Below are 15,296 nucleotides of genomic sequence, written 5' to 3'. Positions count from 1 at the left end.
GTCTCGTGGAGTCGTTTGTACTTGTGCATCATTTAATTTTAAGATCGTAAATGAGAAATAAAAGATAATAAAATGCTTGGCATTAAACCGGTGCTTTTTATGTGAAGTCTTTGATGGTTTAACGTCAGTTTTTCCCGAGTCACTTGACCAAATCTAGAATAATTATTTGAACAATTATTCAAAAAGTAGAAAGTCGGTTTGTTCAGCCAAAACTTCGCTTACTGAGTAGTACATTTTTCGGGCAGTAGGAGCAAAGCGACTCGGGACGAGTAAGAGGAGTCTGAACTGGAGTAACCCCCCTGCTAACATCTTTTTTCCTGTTACGTCGGAGGCCAACGAATTACTCCATCACTGGCTGGACCTAGAAGCTCTGCCTCTCCTCTCATTGGACTGTACCGTCAAGCGGCTGTCAGCCCATGTGGCGTGGCCAGGCATAATACAGCACATTTATATTCATCAGAGAAAAAAAAAGGGAAAGAAGCACGGAGGCTGAACATTGAGGAGATTAGCCGGTTACCGACGAGACCTAGCTGAACTGCCTTCCGAACGAATTCAGCACCGGGACACGAAGAAGAGTCTGAGACAGGTGAGCTCTGCTTTTCCACAGGGTTTAAGCTCTAATTCTCTCATGTTGCTGCGTCACTTAAAAAAAAAACAAAAAAACTTGGAATGTAAATATAATTGATAAACATAAAATTTAGCTTAGAATTTGAAAAGCTTGACTAATGGTTGATGCTTATTTTTCTTATAACTGTGCTCTTCTAACCACAAGAGAGAATGTGTTGGGCATCACTGCAGTGACTTTCCAGTTCTAAATACCTCCTTCTAAACGTTCCAGTCGCTTGTAACCAACCGATCTGCTGCTTCAGTATCAGGTCTGGCTGATCAGGTTCCTGGAAGAAGTGACTGCACTGTTAAAGATTCCCTGTATCCTCTTAATATGGATGGCACACTGGCTTTCTAGGCACTAAGCCTAGCACTTTAATTATTGGGTCAAACTAATATTTGTCTATGATTGTTGGACCTTTCTATAAATTAAAAATAAGTTAATGTTTTTTATTGCTTTTGCTCTGCAAGTGGTGATAATTTATCTCATGAGGAGTTTGGAATATAGATGATATGATAGGTCTGTTGGTTCAGTTTATTCATATAGTGCTAATTCACAATAAAGGAATAGGTCCTAATTACACTACATACTTTAAACACAACTGATTCAAGAAAGTCTTTTTCTATTAAACAGCTTTATATTTTTTTGCTCTAAATATTTTTGTTATATCAGTCATAATGAACAGAATGCTGTTTAGAATAGAATATAATAGAATTCAACTTTATTGTCATTGCACTGTCACAAGTAAGATGTAGTTTGCATCTATCCAGAAGTGCTCTACGAGATATAAATATTTATTTACAGATGTACAAGATTATGTATGTATGGACTATAAGGAGTTATAGCAAGAGATATAGATATTGTGTATAAATATAAATATGGGAGCTATATGCACAGATTATACAGAATATACAAGGATGTTAGGGAATGGATTATAGATAAATAATGGCAGATAAAATTTACAGGTTGTATGTGTGTGTGAAGAAAACAGTCCGTGATGTGAGGACTTGGCACTCTGTGTGTGTGTGGGGTGTGTGTGTGGGTGGTTGTGTGGGGACGGTGGGGTCAGACAGGGGGGTGGGGGAGCTCTTCCAGAGGGACGTTGGGGACAGAGCCATCACTTATTTGGCTGCTCCGTGAGAAACAAAGTGGGGCTAGGAAATGCTGAGAGCTGTTTCTGTTGATCTCAGTTATAAGGGATGCACCGATATGAAAACTTGGGCCGATATTATAGCCAATTTTAATGCTGTTGTTATGGCCAATAACTGATATTTACTAATATCATACGTCATAAAAACTCTTTTAATAGTCTTCTAATTTCGAAAAAAAAAATCATTTCACATTTGCAGTTTTTCCATTAAATAAAAAATACAATTAAGATGATAAGTAAGTCTGCTCACACAATACATCATTAAAAATCTTAGTGACTATAGATGTAGACACATGAGTTGTATTCATATTTCAGCCACAACCTTCAATTTCCTGAGGGAGTCTTCCCAAGGGATCAATAAAGTACAAGTCTAAGTCATCGTCAACCATCAGAGGAGGCGTCAGCGTCTTACACTTAGAAGCGATCTTAGAGTTCTCTTCCTTGGACTTTCCCAGGACTCCGAATCACATCAAAGTTTTGCTTTTGAACGTCAACATCCATACGTTTTACTGGATTGTCTTGGAATAAAGTGGACTGAAGTGAATGCATTTTAACATCGAACCTGTTTGCTTTGTACGATTCTTGAAATGATTGTTGTTGGGGAATTGGTGATATTTGTGTGAATTGAACTGATGCTGCATTCAGTTCAGTGACATTTTATAGATGACCAAACAAAACATTTTATTGGATGCTGTACTAGTAACTGACTAGTAAATGAATCATAATTCACTCACAGTGTTGAGCAGCATTTAGCGCATGACAGACGTGATATTCCTGATCAGTAGCTTCACTGTGAGATGACTGCAGAGATTGTGGAGACGCTGATCAGGAATTTGAGTAAGCTGGTTTCCTGTTATTATTCAGCAGTTTCTCCTTATTGGATATAGAGGAGGATGATATACAGGTAGCTTTAAAAAAATTTAATATTATGAAAAAGTTCAGTAATTTCAACATTATATAATTGTCTGAGATTCTGAGTTTTGGGTTTTTTCATTTTCTGTAAGCCATAATTATCAAAACGAAAAGAAAGAAAGGCTTGGTATATTTCACTTTAGGTGGAGGGTGTTGCTTCCTTAATTAGTGACTAAATTATTGAACTTCATCGTATTTAAATTTTTTCTGAAGAACCTGTCATTGCCTGGGGAGCAGTCACAGAGTTCAGTATGGATATTGTGTTGTTGTTTTCATCAAGCTGCTGACTCGTCTTCTCGTGTTGTGGCATGCTCTGGAGCTAAGCAGCACCACGTCGGTTTAGACTGTGTTCAGGAACTGAGCTTCATGTACAGAGGATAGCTGCTGTTTCCTTTAAGTGTGAGTGCTGGTGGTGTGTGGTATGGGTTTGTTCGATATGGCACAGGATCTGTTAACAAATTGTCTAAGAGCCCATCTCTCTTTCTATTCATTAAAGTGTTAAGGTGTAATGGCTAAAATGTATTTGTGAATGTTTCTCAGCAGATCGTCCAACCACTGCATTCTGCTCTGACACTACTAGTGTTAAAGATTTCTTCTGTTTTTTGCCGTTTAGTCCCAATCAAATGTTTCTGATCATCAAAAAAGTTTAAAATCAGACAAAGAACTTTATCAGATACAAACAGCAAACAAGGGGTTCATTTATTAAGAGAAACAAGCTGTCCAAACCAACCTGTCCCTCTGGGTAACAGTATTGCCCCATAAACCTAATAACCAGTTGTGCCACCCTTAGCAGCAACAACTGACATCAACAGTTTCTGTTAACTACAGAGTCTTTAGCGTCATCTCTGAGGAATCTTGGTCTGCTCTCTTTTACAGAAATGTTTTCATGCAGTCACATTGGAGGGTTTTACAGAATGAACAGCGTGTCTAAAGTCATACCACAGTATCTGAATTGGATTTAAGTCCAGACTTTGATGAGGCCACTCCAAAAGTTTGTTTTTTGTGCTCCTTGTTATATTTTTTGGATGCCTTGCTACTGCGTTGTGGGACATTTTCTTGCCCCTGCAGAACCACAGTGGGATTGGGCTTTAGGTTCTGTACTCATGGTTGGACATTCTCCTGCAGGATTTTCTAAAAGAGAGCAACATTCATGATTTCATCAATTACAGCTTTTTGTATTTCTTCAAGATATGCTTATCAGAATTTTAGCTTTGTTTGATGCACGCACATTTTTTAGAACACTGTACTGATGTGTGCTGTTCAAAATCTTCAGACCAGGGAGGAAATTCCAGCTACTGTCTGTTCATGCTGATGGATAATACCCTGACTCTAGGTAGTATGTAAAAAGGCAACTAGAATAAATGGAAGCAGGAGAAACAAAACAAATCATGGGACTACATGGCTGTTCATCAATACTTTAGGTCCATTAACCTTAAAAAGTACAATCTGCCCATAAATCTTGTCAGGTTTACTCTGTCAGGCCCTACTGGTGGCAAAAGCAAAAAGGCTCATATAGCAAAAAGAACTAGTCTGAGCACAAAGCCCTGTGGTACTTCACAGAGAACCCTGGAGTATATGCAGATGATTTATCGTTCACATGAACAAACTGGAATCTGTGGGAGAGAGGATTTAAACCAGTCTAGTGCTGATTTATCTTGATTCCTACATGTTCAAGCCGTTCTAAGAGAATAGAACGACTAAGAGAGTACAACAGATACTTAGTCCCTGTAGCTGTTGTACTCTATAACCATTATTACTGTCTGATTTGCTTGATAATTATTCATTCTGACTGATGCTCTGTTATTATCCTAATTTATTTTTAATTTTAGAACTTTTTTTTTTATTAACAGACATAATGCTTTAAATGTCTTATTCTCCAGGCTTGTTTTGTTGAGGGAATACTTTCGATTATACGTATGCTACTAGCAAGGGATTCTACTGCATGGAGATAACTGATGAGTAGCCATGTTGACTCAACAGAACCAACTCTTCCCTTCCCTCTCAGATTATTGGATTAATGGTTTCTAGAGGTTCTAAAAGTAGAAGGGGAGGCAGAGCACGTGGAATAAGCTCCCAGATTAACATCCAGAAGCAAACATCCTGTCCAGAATGAAAAGGTTTTTTTGAATGAGTTTACTGTCACTTTATTCTACTGTTCTTTTCTGTGTTTACAGTAATCCAGGATGGATGAGATCGTCATAGCAGGAATATCAGGCCGCTTGCCAGAGTCTGACAACCTAGAGGAGTTTTGGGAAAACCTCATCAATGGTGTGGACATGGTGACAGAGGACGACCGGCGGTGGACCCCAGGTCAGACATGCAATGTGGAATCACTGGGTTTGAATTATGGTGTAGTAAATTATATCTGTATATCTGGACATGGTCAGTCAAAAATATTTTACTTGTTTTTCTCACATTCTCATTTACGCATACATATTGGTTTTATTAGTAATTCAATTCAATTCAATTATGTGTTAAACCTAAACATACACAGATGAAAAGATGTGAAAGGAAATCGGCTGCAGGTGGATTTCATGCTGCAGTGCTTTTTCAGTTGTATTTTCTGACCATTTCATTGATTCATTCTAAGTATTTTAAAATTGCTGGAGGATCAGCTTCTCCACCAGGTTCATTTATGTGATCTAAATCCGACCTTTATTATGAAAGTCTGTGCTTTGCTGGACCATTTCCCTCTGCAGGTAACCACATCTTCACATCCATCCAGTAGATTTAAAATCATTTGGACTCTGCATGACTTGCAGCTTTGCTTGACTACAGTGATGTCTCTTTAGACACTGTAGATCATATAATGACTTAATATGAGGTACAGCAACATTTAACTTCCTTCTGGGATTAATAAAGCATTTTGGATTTGAATTTAAATAAATAAGTCGTGTCATATTGAACCATCAAAGCACTTTAAACTAAAGCCAGATTCATTCAGCTGCACTCACGTTCACACACATATCGCTGGTGTTTGGTGTCAGGTGCCTTGTCCAGTGGTACATTAATGGGAAGAAGCCATATTAGTCTTGTGTAATTAATTTTGGAGAATAGGAGGATAAAGAACACAGTGCACATTGTCTAAATATTTGCATTAGTATTTCATTGACAACATCTATTTTTTATGCTTGCCACATTTAAAATATGTGCTAGTAAATAGCTTATTTGGATTTAAAATTGTTCCAGCATTGTCATCAAACGCAGTACGGACTCAACTGAACTGTAGTCTTTCTGCTTTTCCGAAGGTTTGTATGGTCTACCCAGAAGGAACGGCAAACTGAAGGACATTAGTCATTTTGATGCAGCTTTCTTCGGAGTTCACCCCAAACAGGCCAACACCATGGACCCCCAGCTCCGTCTCATGTTGGAGGTCACCTACGAGGCTATCATGGATGGAGGTGGGTAAACACCGTGAACTACTAACAGCATCCAAATTGTAAAGCCTACCTGAGTTGCCATTGTTCAAAAACTGTTGCCAACAGGTCTGAATCCGAGCAGCATGCGCGGCAGCAGGACGGGGGTCTATGTTGGAGTGAGCGGCTCTGAAGCCGGTGAGGCTTTCAGCAGAGACCCAGAGGAGCTGCTGGGCTACAGCATGACAGGCTGCCAGCGCGCCATGTTGGCCAACAGACTCTCTTACTTCTTCGACTTCAAAGGTGCACAGTTAGTGGCCAACACTATGCATACAGTCGCATTAAATAAATGAGAATATTACTGAAGACTTACTTTGTTTATTTCAATTACTCCATCTCTGAGTGGAACACATTATATACAGTAGATCAATTAAACTCTATCTGATGTTTTCAAGTTTTTGTTTCTGTTAATTATAATTTTCTGAAATTCATTTTTGAGTTCATGAAAACACAACATTCAAGATTGGAATATTCCATCCATCCATCCATCCATCCATCCATCTTCTTCCGCTTATCCGAGGTCGGGTCGCGGGGGTAGCAGCTTCAGAAGGGAGGCCCAGACTTCCCTCTCCCCAGCCACTTCTTCCAGCTCCTCCGGGGGAATCCCGAGGCGTTCCCAGGCCAGCCGAGAGACATAGTCCCTCCAGCGTGTCCTGGGTCTTCCCCGGGGCCTCCTCCCGGTGGGACGTGCCCGGAACACCTCACCAGGGAGGCGTCCAGGAGGCATCCTGACCAGATGCCCAAGCCACCTCAACTGGCTCCTCTCGATGTGAAGGAGCAGCGGCTCTACTCTGAGTCCCTCCCGGATGACTGAGCTTCTCACCCTATCTCTAAGGGAGAGCCCAGCCACCCTACGGAGAAAACCCATTTCGGCCGCTTGTATCCGCGATCTCGTTCTTTCGGTCATGACCCAAAGCTCATGACCATAGATGAGGGTGGGAACGTAGATCGACCGGTAAATCGAGAGCTTCGCTTTTTGGCTCAGCTCTCTCTTCACCACGACGGACCGGTACAGCGCCCGCTTGACAGCAGACGCTGCGCCAATCCGCCTGTCGATCTCCCGCTCCCTTCTTCCCCCATTCGTGAACAAGATCCCGAGATACTTAAACTCCTCCACTTGGGGCAGGACACCCCCCCTGACCCGGAGAAGGCACTCTACCCTTTTCCGGCTCAAGACCATGGCCTCGGATTTGGAGGCACTGATCCCCATCCCGGCCGCTTCACACTCGGCTGCGAACCGATCCAGCGAGAGCTGCAGATCACGATCTGATGAAGCCAAAAGGACCACATCGTCTGCGAAAAGCAGAGATGAGATCCTGAGGCCACCAAATCGGATCCCCTCAACACCTTGGCTGCGCCTAGAAATTCTGTCCATGAAAGTGATGAACAGAATCGGTGACAAAGGGCAGCCCTGGCGGAGTCCAACTCTCACCGGAAACGAGCCCGACTTACTGCCGGCAATGCGGACCAGACTCTGACACCGGTCATACAGGGACCTGACAGCCCGTATCAAAGGGCCCGGTACCCCATACTCCCGGAGAACCCCCCACAGGGCTCCCCGAGGGACACGGTCGAACGCCTTCTCCAAGTCCACAAAACACATGTAGACTGGTTGGGCGAACTCCCATGCACCCTCCAGGACCCTGCTGAGGGTGTAGAGCTGGTCCAGTGTTCCACGACCAGGACGAAAACCACACTGCTCTTCCTGAATCCGAGGTTCGACTATCCGACGGACCCTCCTCTCCAGGACCCCTGAATAGACCTTGCCAGGGAGGCTTAAGAGTGTGACCCCTCTATAATTGGAGCACACCCTCCGGTCCCCCTTTTTGAACAGGGGAACCACCACCCCAGTCTGCCAATCCAGGGGAACTGCCCCCGATGTCCATGCGATATTGCAGAGTCGCGTCAACCAACACAACCCTACAACATCCAGAGCCTTAAGGAACTCCGGGCGGATCTCATCCACCCCCGGGGCCTTGCCACCGAGGAGCTTTTTAACCACCTCGGCGACCTCGCCCCCAGAGATTGGAGAGCCCAACCCAGAGTCCCCAGGCTCCGCTTCCTCAGTGGAAGGCATGTTGGTGGGATTGAGGAGGTCTTCGAAGTACTCTGCCCACCGGCCCACAACGTCCCGAGTAGAGGTCAGCAGCACACCATCCCCACTATAAACAGTGTTGGTGCTGCACCGCTTCCCCCCCCTGAGACGCCGGATGGTGGACCAGAATCGCCTCGAAGCCGTGCGGAAGTCTTTCTCCATGGCCTCTCCAAACTCCTCCCACACCCGAGTTTTTGCCTCAGCAACCGCCCGAGCCGCATGCCGCTTCGCCCGCCGGTACCCATCAGCTGCTTCCGGAGTCCCACAGGCCAAAAAGGCTTGATAGGACTCCTTCTTCAGCCTGACGGCATCCCTCACCGAAGGTGTCCACCAACGGGTTCGAGGGTTGCCGCCGCGACAGGCACCGACAACCTTGCGGCCACAGCTCCGATCGGCCGCCTCGACAATGGAGGCACGGAACACGGTCCACTCAGACTCCATGTCCCCCACCTCCCCCGGGACGTGTTCGAAGTTTTGCCGGAGATGGGAGTTAAAGCTCCGTCTCACAGGGGATTCCGCCAGACGTTCCCAGCAGACCCTCACAACACGTTTGGGCCTGCCAGGTCTGACCGGCTTTCGCCCCCGCCACCGGAGCCAACTCACCACCAGGTAGTGGTCAGTGGACAGCTCCGCACCTCTCTTCACCCGAGTGTCCAAGACATACGGCCGCAGATCCGATGAAACGATGACAAAGTCGATCATCGAACTGCGGCCTAGGGTGTCCTGGTGCCAAGTGCACATATGGACACCCTTATGCTTGAACATGGTGTTCGTTATGGACAATCCATGGCGAGCACAGAAGTCCAGCAACAGAACACCGCTCGAGTTCAGGTCGGGTGGGCCGTTCATCCCAACCACGCCCCTCCAGGTCTCACTGTCGTTGCCCACGTGAGCGTTGAAGTCCCCCAGCAGAACAAGGGAGTCCCCAGGAGGAGCACTCTCCAGTACCCCCTCTAAGGACTCCAAAAAGGGTGGGTAATCTGAACTGTCGTTCGGCCCGTAAGCACAAACGACAGTCAGAACCCGTCCCCCCACCCGTAGGCGGAGGGATCCTACCCTCTCGTTCACCGGGGTAAACCCCAACGTACAGGCGCCGAGATGGGGAGCAACAAGTATGCCCACTCCTGCCCGACGTCTCTCTCCCTGGGCAACTCCAGAGTGGAAGTATGTCCAGCCCCTCTCAAGGAGACTGGTTCCAGAACCAGAGCCATGCGTCGAGGTGAGACCGACTATTTCTAGCCGGAACCTCTCGACCTCACGCACTAGCTCCGGCTCCTTCCCCACCAGAGAGGTGACATTCCACGTCCCAAGACATTCCACGTCCTCGGTTGCAGAAACTGGCTCTTGGAATATTCCATCGGACCGATTAGGAATAGGTGGTTAGTGCTAAGTACATCTAACACCTGGCTGCTTAAAGTACATCTACAAAAAGTACGTTTTATCGGACAAACTGGCCTCAGCTGGATGGATATTCATGGATATCTGGAAAAATTACTGTTTTCCAGGAAAAAAAGTAATTTAATAATAATTGCAATGACAGAAAGTTGCCTGTGAAAATCTTGTGTGGCCAAACTGCAATATCCCAAAGAAGCATCTGATATAGTTTATGTGTTCTTCAGCCATGATAAAATCTGAATACCTTACTACACAGTCCAACAACAATTCTGATTATTGTAGACTTCTAAGTCTTCATCAGCTACTCTTCCAGTCCACAGGGGTTCAGAACACCATGAAGTACTGCTTTATTTTAGATAAATGTTTGCTGGATCTTTTCTTGTTTTAACACAACAGAATAACATTAAAACACTTATATATGCCGACTAACACAACCAGAGGCTTGATGCAGTGGCTTGCCTTTCACTTCTATGTGTGTGTTTTACTCATGTACATTTCAAAAGAGACAGATGACATGAAAATAATACCGTTTTTACGCAACCTTTCTTCTTCCTGGTACTGTTTTAGAAATGATCCTATTCAGTTCCACATTCCTTTGGATCAGACTATGCTATGTTTGATAACTGCACAGTATTTTGTGTTGTAATTTTCCCCTTACTGTAAGTATTTTATGGAGACCCTAAAGGGAAATTGAAAGAAAAAATGAAAAGATAAACTTTCTGGTTCGCATGTGGTGCCACCACAGACCAACTTGTGCGCATGAGATAGCATCTATTTTCTTCAATGTCCCTTTAGGGTCTCTGTAGTATATTATTCTTAATTTCTTCAGTTAGTTTTTAATATATTCTTATTCTTTTATGAATAAATGAATGTACAAGAGTTGATGTCCTGTTACTTTGCTGTGGCTACACCTGAATTTCCCCTCTGAGGGACAATAAAGGATATTTTATTGTAAATGGTAAATGGCAAATGGCCTGTACTTGCATATTGCTTTATCAGGTCTGGAGAATCCAAAAGTGCTTCACACTGCATTCAGCCATTCATTCATTCACACACTGATTGTGGAAAGCTACGTATATTCAATCCTATTCTATTTAGTTTTTGCATCCCCCCTTTTGTTGATTGACTTTTATGTCATTGCCTCCAGGTCCCAGCGTTACCATAGATACAGCCTGCTCCTCCAGCCTGCTGGCTCTGGAAAATGCCTTTCATGCGATTCGGCAGGGCCACATCGATGCTGCCCTGGTGGGAGGAGTCAACTTGCTGCTTAAGCCAAATACTTCAGTCCAGTTCATGAAACTGGGGATGCTGAGTCCTGAGGGGACCTGCAAGTCTTTCGATGCATCAGGTAGACGAATTTGGCCCAAAAAATATTTTAAAAATGTTAGTCATAGTTAAGTTGAGTCATTCTTACAAATTCAAGTGAATAGCATATGACTGTACTCATTGTCTTTTCATTATTTTTTTATAAATTAGGAAATGGATACTGCCGTTCTGAAGCAGCAGTAGCGGTGCTGCTGACCAAGCGATCTGCAACAAACAGAGTCTACGCAACTGTAATCAATGCTGGCAACAATACGGATGGATACAAAGAACAAGGTCAGTAGACCCACCAAAAGTCTGTAAATTTAGACGATTTGGCCTCTCTGAAATATTATATACTGGATAAAATGCATTGATGTAAGAATAAAGGCAAATTATTAGAGCTTCATGATTTAAATGCTTTTAGTAAGTGGACTGAATTCATCTAGTCACTCAAAGCACAGAGGTTTCTCAAATCTTAGAGCCACCAGTCTATTGCAGGACAGCATAGAGACACACAGGACAAACAACCATACACACACTATGGCACAAACCACTATTTTTATGTTCTGTGCCAGTTTGTGTGCTGTATTGGACTGTTAATTAGCTTAAAGGAATTAAAAGTTCCTTAGAGTGTTAATTTATGTTGTATTCACTTTATTTGCCAGGTTTCCTTTTTGGTTTTCTAATAGGCCTCTTGTTGCCTCAGGTGTAACGTTTCCTTCGGGTGACATGCAGCAGACTTTGGTTCGTTCTCTCTATAACGAGGCCAATGTGTCCCCTGAACAAGTGGAGTACATCGAAGCCCACGGCACTGGAACAAAGGTTAATACACAGCTTGTGGTGTCATAAAAACACCATTCATCTTCTTAATCTGTTTAGATGTTGCATCACCACACACTGTTCTTTTCTCATCTGTCTAGAATATGTCACAAGGATTATCTTGTCTCTGCTGCATCTCTGCTTTCTGCTTGCAGGTCGGAGACCCACAGGAGGTGAATGGGATCGTCAGTGTTTTCTGTCAGGCAAAGCGAGAGCCCCTGCTGATTGGCTCCACCAAATCCAACATGGGCCATCCAGAACCTGCTTCAGGTCTGGCTGCCCTGGCAAAGGTGAGCAAATCAGAAAGCCTCTTACCATCAGGCTTGAGACTGATATGGGAAACCTCTGATCAGTGTCAGAGAAACCAAGCAGAGGTTTCTCAAATTTTTTTGTTTGACTTCCTGTTTGTGTGCTGATGGATAAATAAGAAGCTTGGGCTAGAAACTCTAAAGTGTTGTCGTCTCCTCTGCAGTCACAGATGTTTTCATCTTTTCCTCAGGTGGTTCTGTCTCTGGAGCGAGGCGTTTGGGCTCCCAACCTGCACTTTACTCACCCTAATCCTGACATTCCTGCCCTTACTGACGGTCGGGTCCAAGTCATTGACCGGCCCATTCCCGTTCGGGGGGGCATTGTAGGGATCAACTCTTTCGGATTCGGGGGCTCCAATGTTCACGTCATTCTTCGCCCAGCTAGCAAACCAACAAACTCACCCATGCCACGGACGGTTCCCAGAATTCTTCCGGTGTGCGGCCGTACCGAGGCTGCAGTGAACGCGGTCATCCAGAAGGGGAAGGAACACAGCAGCGATGAAAACTTCTTATCTTTGCTAAGCAGAGTGTCAGACATCCCGGCTGCCAGCATGCCCTACAGGGGCTACGTTGTTCTCGGGTCTCAGAACGACATAAAGGAGGTTCAGTTGTCGCAAACTTCAGCCAGACCACTGTGGTACATCTGTTCTGGTGAGTCATCATCCACGTTCATTTAGTTATACAATCAGACAAGTGTCAACATGTAATCCCAACATTCCTGCACTAGCTAAAGCCAGTGTCGCTGTGTTCGAGGCATTGAAGAACTAATGTACCTCATCATAATCAGCAACCTTCCTGTGCATAAAACGTTCCTGCTTGCGCACAGTTCAGAACTTCATCGGTAAAAAAAAATACAGAAATGCAAAGGATGTATACATCTAGTGAAAACAAAGGGGAAAAAAATCAAACCTTTGCCTTAATGTACACTTTGAGTTCCAGCAATTCAACTGAAAACTTAATAAGTTAAGTTGGAGACTGGTCCAACTTTATTATTACTGCAAAGCAGTTAGCAACCATTGATAAACAAACTCAACACAAACTTTCCAGCATACAACAATGTGTCTGTTTGTGTTGTGTGTGTGGGTGTGTGCACAAACCTGTTTAGTAAGCCTTTGTAAAATGACTGTGCATGCACATGTTGTAGAAAGGTGCTGCTCCAGTAGAAACATCTACTGAATTATGTAATGATGTGGAATCTGGAAGGAAGCCAGCTGTGATTGGTTAGTTCTCAAGGAATGTTGAAGATACAATGGCTCTGAAAGGATACACACCCCTGGTAAAATTCCAGGTTTTTGTGATGTACACAGGTGAGACCTTTACACCTCTACTTTTATTATTATTTTATTTATCTTTATTTCACCAGGATAATCTCATTGATATTAAAGAGGATCCTGAGCAAGACGAGCAGCAGCACACAGATTACCGAACATTCACACCAGAAACAGAAAAAGTTAACACTTTTTCCAATAAGGATGTTGAAGAAGCTTTTGATTCATTTTTAAGAGTAGTTCTTCTTGGGTTTATGCTTGATTAACCTGAAATATAGGTCAGGTGTTCTTGTAGAATCCTCCTGATATGTGTCCATTTGCATCCTTTTGCTGAAGCCAAAGTGATACATCCTCCACAGTGAAGGCAGTCACAAACAGTCGAACAAATGGAGTTAGTGCCATTATAAAAACTGAATATTTCTCCAAACTTACTGAAAAGACAAGACTGAAACCAGTTGTGATTGGTTAGTTCTCAAGGAATGTTGAAGGGGTAGGGGTGGAGTGCCAGGGTGCTGAGAGCAACACTGGAGATTTTCCATCAGGTTGTGTCCTACAAGAGACTACAATTTTCCGTAATCTCCATATCTAGACTAAGAAGCAGTTCTGTAAAACAAAAGTCTTTTCTTCTAAAGAAAACTCAAAACTCTCCCAAAGAACTTTTAAAGGCAGAGTGAGCCTTTAAAATATTACCAAGTCAAAATAAGAGATGATGACAGACTGCTTCCAAAGACTGAATCCTGAAACAGAATCAAAACACTGGGTCAGTATTTTTTTTAAATGTGTTTTCCTCTTGAATTGTACAGGATACCACAAACTTTGCAGTAAAACATTAGAGTAAAATGTTGGGAAATGATTTGTAATGGCTGACTTGTTTGCATCACAAAAGCCTGAATCAGTTCCCCTCCAAAACAGTTGGTGGCAGCAGTGATATATATTTACACAGCATATCAATTAATCAAGTTTATGTATACAGCAGTTTTCAGCACAATGCAGATCAAAATGCTTAACATTATGAAACATCATAATATATCATATAGCCACCAGTTGTGAAACCAGCTACAGACATTACATTTTGTCGAGTTCTATCAATAAAATCATCAATACACATTAAATCTATTGGTTAATGTTCCAGTTAATATGGCTCAAAGCAGGTGGGGTTTTTAGCCTTTATATAAAGGAACTCAATGTTTATGAAGATTGCTGTATATTTATTCGCTTCAAAAGATATTTTCTGTCTTTAGCAAACTATTTGGAGAATACAGATGTTGTGCTCTGAAGTGACTGTGGTGCCAATCAGTTGTTGCCCGAGTAAACAATGATCCCAACCTTGACCCCCAAGAAAATATAGAGGTTTTGCCTCTATCAATACAACACTGCTCATAACTAACTGATTAGTCCATGATGGTGCAGAAAGCTTGGTGTGATTCAGCACAAGGAGAAAGGGGAAAAGACTTGTAGTTTATTTGAACTCCCCAGACACACACAAGGTGTTTTTGCTTATTGTAGACTGGATTCAGACTAGCATCTGTTGACAGGTATGGGAACCCAGTGGGCAGGTATGGGCCGCAGTCTCATGCAGCTGGCGGACTTCAGAGAGTCCATTCTGCGTTCTGACGTTGCCCTGAAGGACACTGGCCTGGTTGTGTCTCGGCTCCTCAGTGAAGCTGATGATGCCACTTTTGAGGACACTGTCAACGCCTTCGTTGGTCTCGCTGCCATACAGGTACGCAGCCTTTCTCCTCCTTCAGTGTGCGAACTGCGAGCAGCAGCTCTTAAATGTGTTGTGTTTGTGCATGGTGTTTACAGATAGCCCTCATCGATGTGCTCAGGAAGATGGGTCTTCAGCCTGATGGCATCATAGGTCACTCTGTGGGAGAACTGGCCTGCGGATACGCTGATGGTTCCTTCAGCCACAGCGAGGCCATTCTGGCCGCCTACTGGAGAGGTCACTGCATCAAAGTAGCCGACTTACCTCCAGGAGGCATGGCTGCAGTTGGTAAGGAACCTAGCTATAAGCTCTT

The 15,296-nt window shown here is 43.7% G+C and overlaps 1 protein-coding gene across 1 annotated transcript in view; it reads left to right on the top strand.

Moving 5' to 3' along the window:
• The first annotated feature begins 50 nt into the window (after positions 1 to 50).
• fasn (fatty acid synthase) overlaps positions 51 to 15,296 on the top strand; it is a 40,741-nt gene continuing 25,495 nt past the window's right edge. Inside the window, exons 1-11 of the mRNA XM_028028362.1 lie at positions 51 to 586; positions 4,844 to 4,979; positions 5,918 to 6,070; positions 6,155 to 6,328; positions 10,723 to 10,923; positions 11,052 to 11,174; positions 11,587 to 11,702; positions 11,855 to 11,989; positions 12,199 to 12,658; positions 14,811 to 14,998; positions 15,082 to 15,271. Coding sequence (XP_027884163.1) covers positions 4,853 to 4,979; positions 5,918 to 6,070; positions 6,155 to 6,328; positions 10,723 to 10,923; positions 11,052 to 11,174; positions 11,587 to 11,702; positions 11,855 to 11,989; positions 12,199 to 12,658; positions 14,811 to 14,998; positions 15,082 to 15,271 — 1,867 coding nt within the window. The 5' untranslated portion in view covers positions 51 to 586; positions 4,844 to 4,852. The remainder of the gene's footprint in view (positions 587 to 4,843; positions 4,980 to 5,917; positions 6,071 to 6,154; positions 6,329 to 10,722; positions 10,924 to 11,051; positions 11,175 to 11,586; positions 11,703 to 11,854; positions 11,990 to 12,198; positions 12,659 to 14,810; positions 14,999 to 15,081; positions 15,272 to 15,296) is intronic.

The sequence above is a fragment of the Xiphophorus couchianus genome, chromosome 9 (assembly GCF_001444195.1).
Source record: "Xiphophorus couchianus chromosome 9, X_couchianus-1.0, whole genome shotgun sequence".
In the NCBI taxonomy this organism is placed as follows: Eukaryota; Metazoa; Chordata; class Actinopteri; order Cyprinodontiformes; family Poeciliidae; genus Xiphophorus; species Xiphophorus couchianus.
The sequence above is the reverse complement of the archived record's forward strand: the minus strand, read 5'-3'. Positions and strand labels throughout refer to the sequence as shown.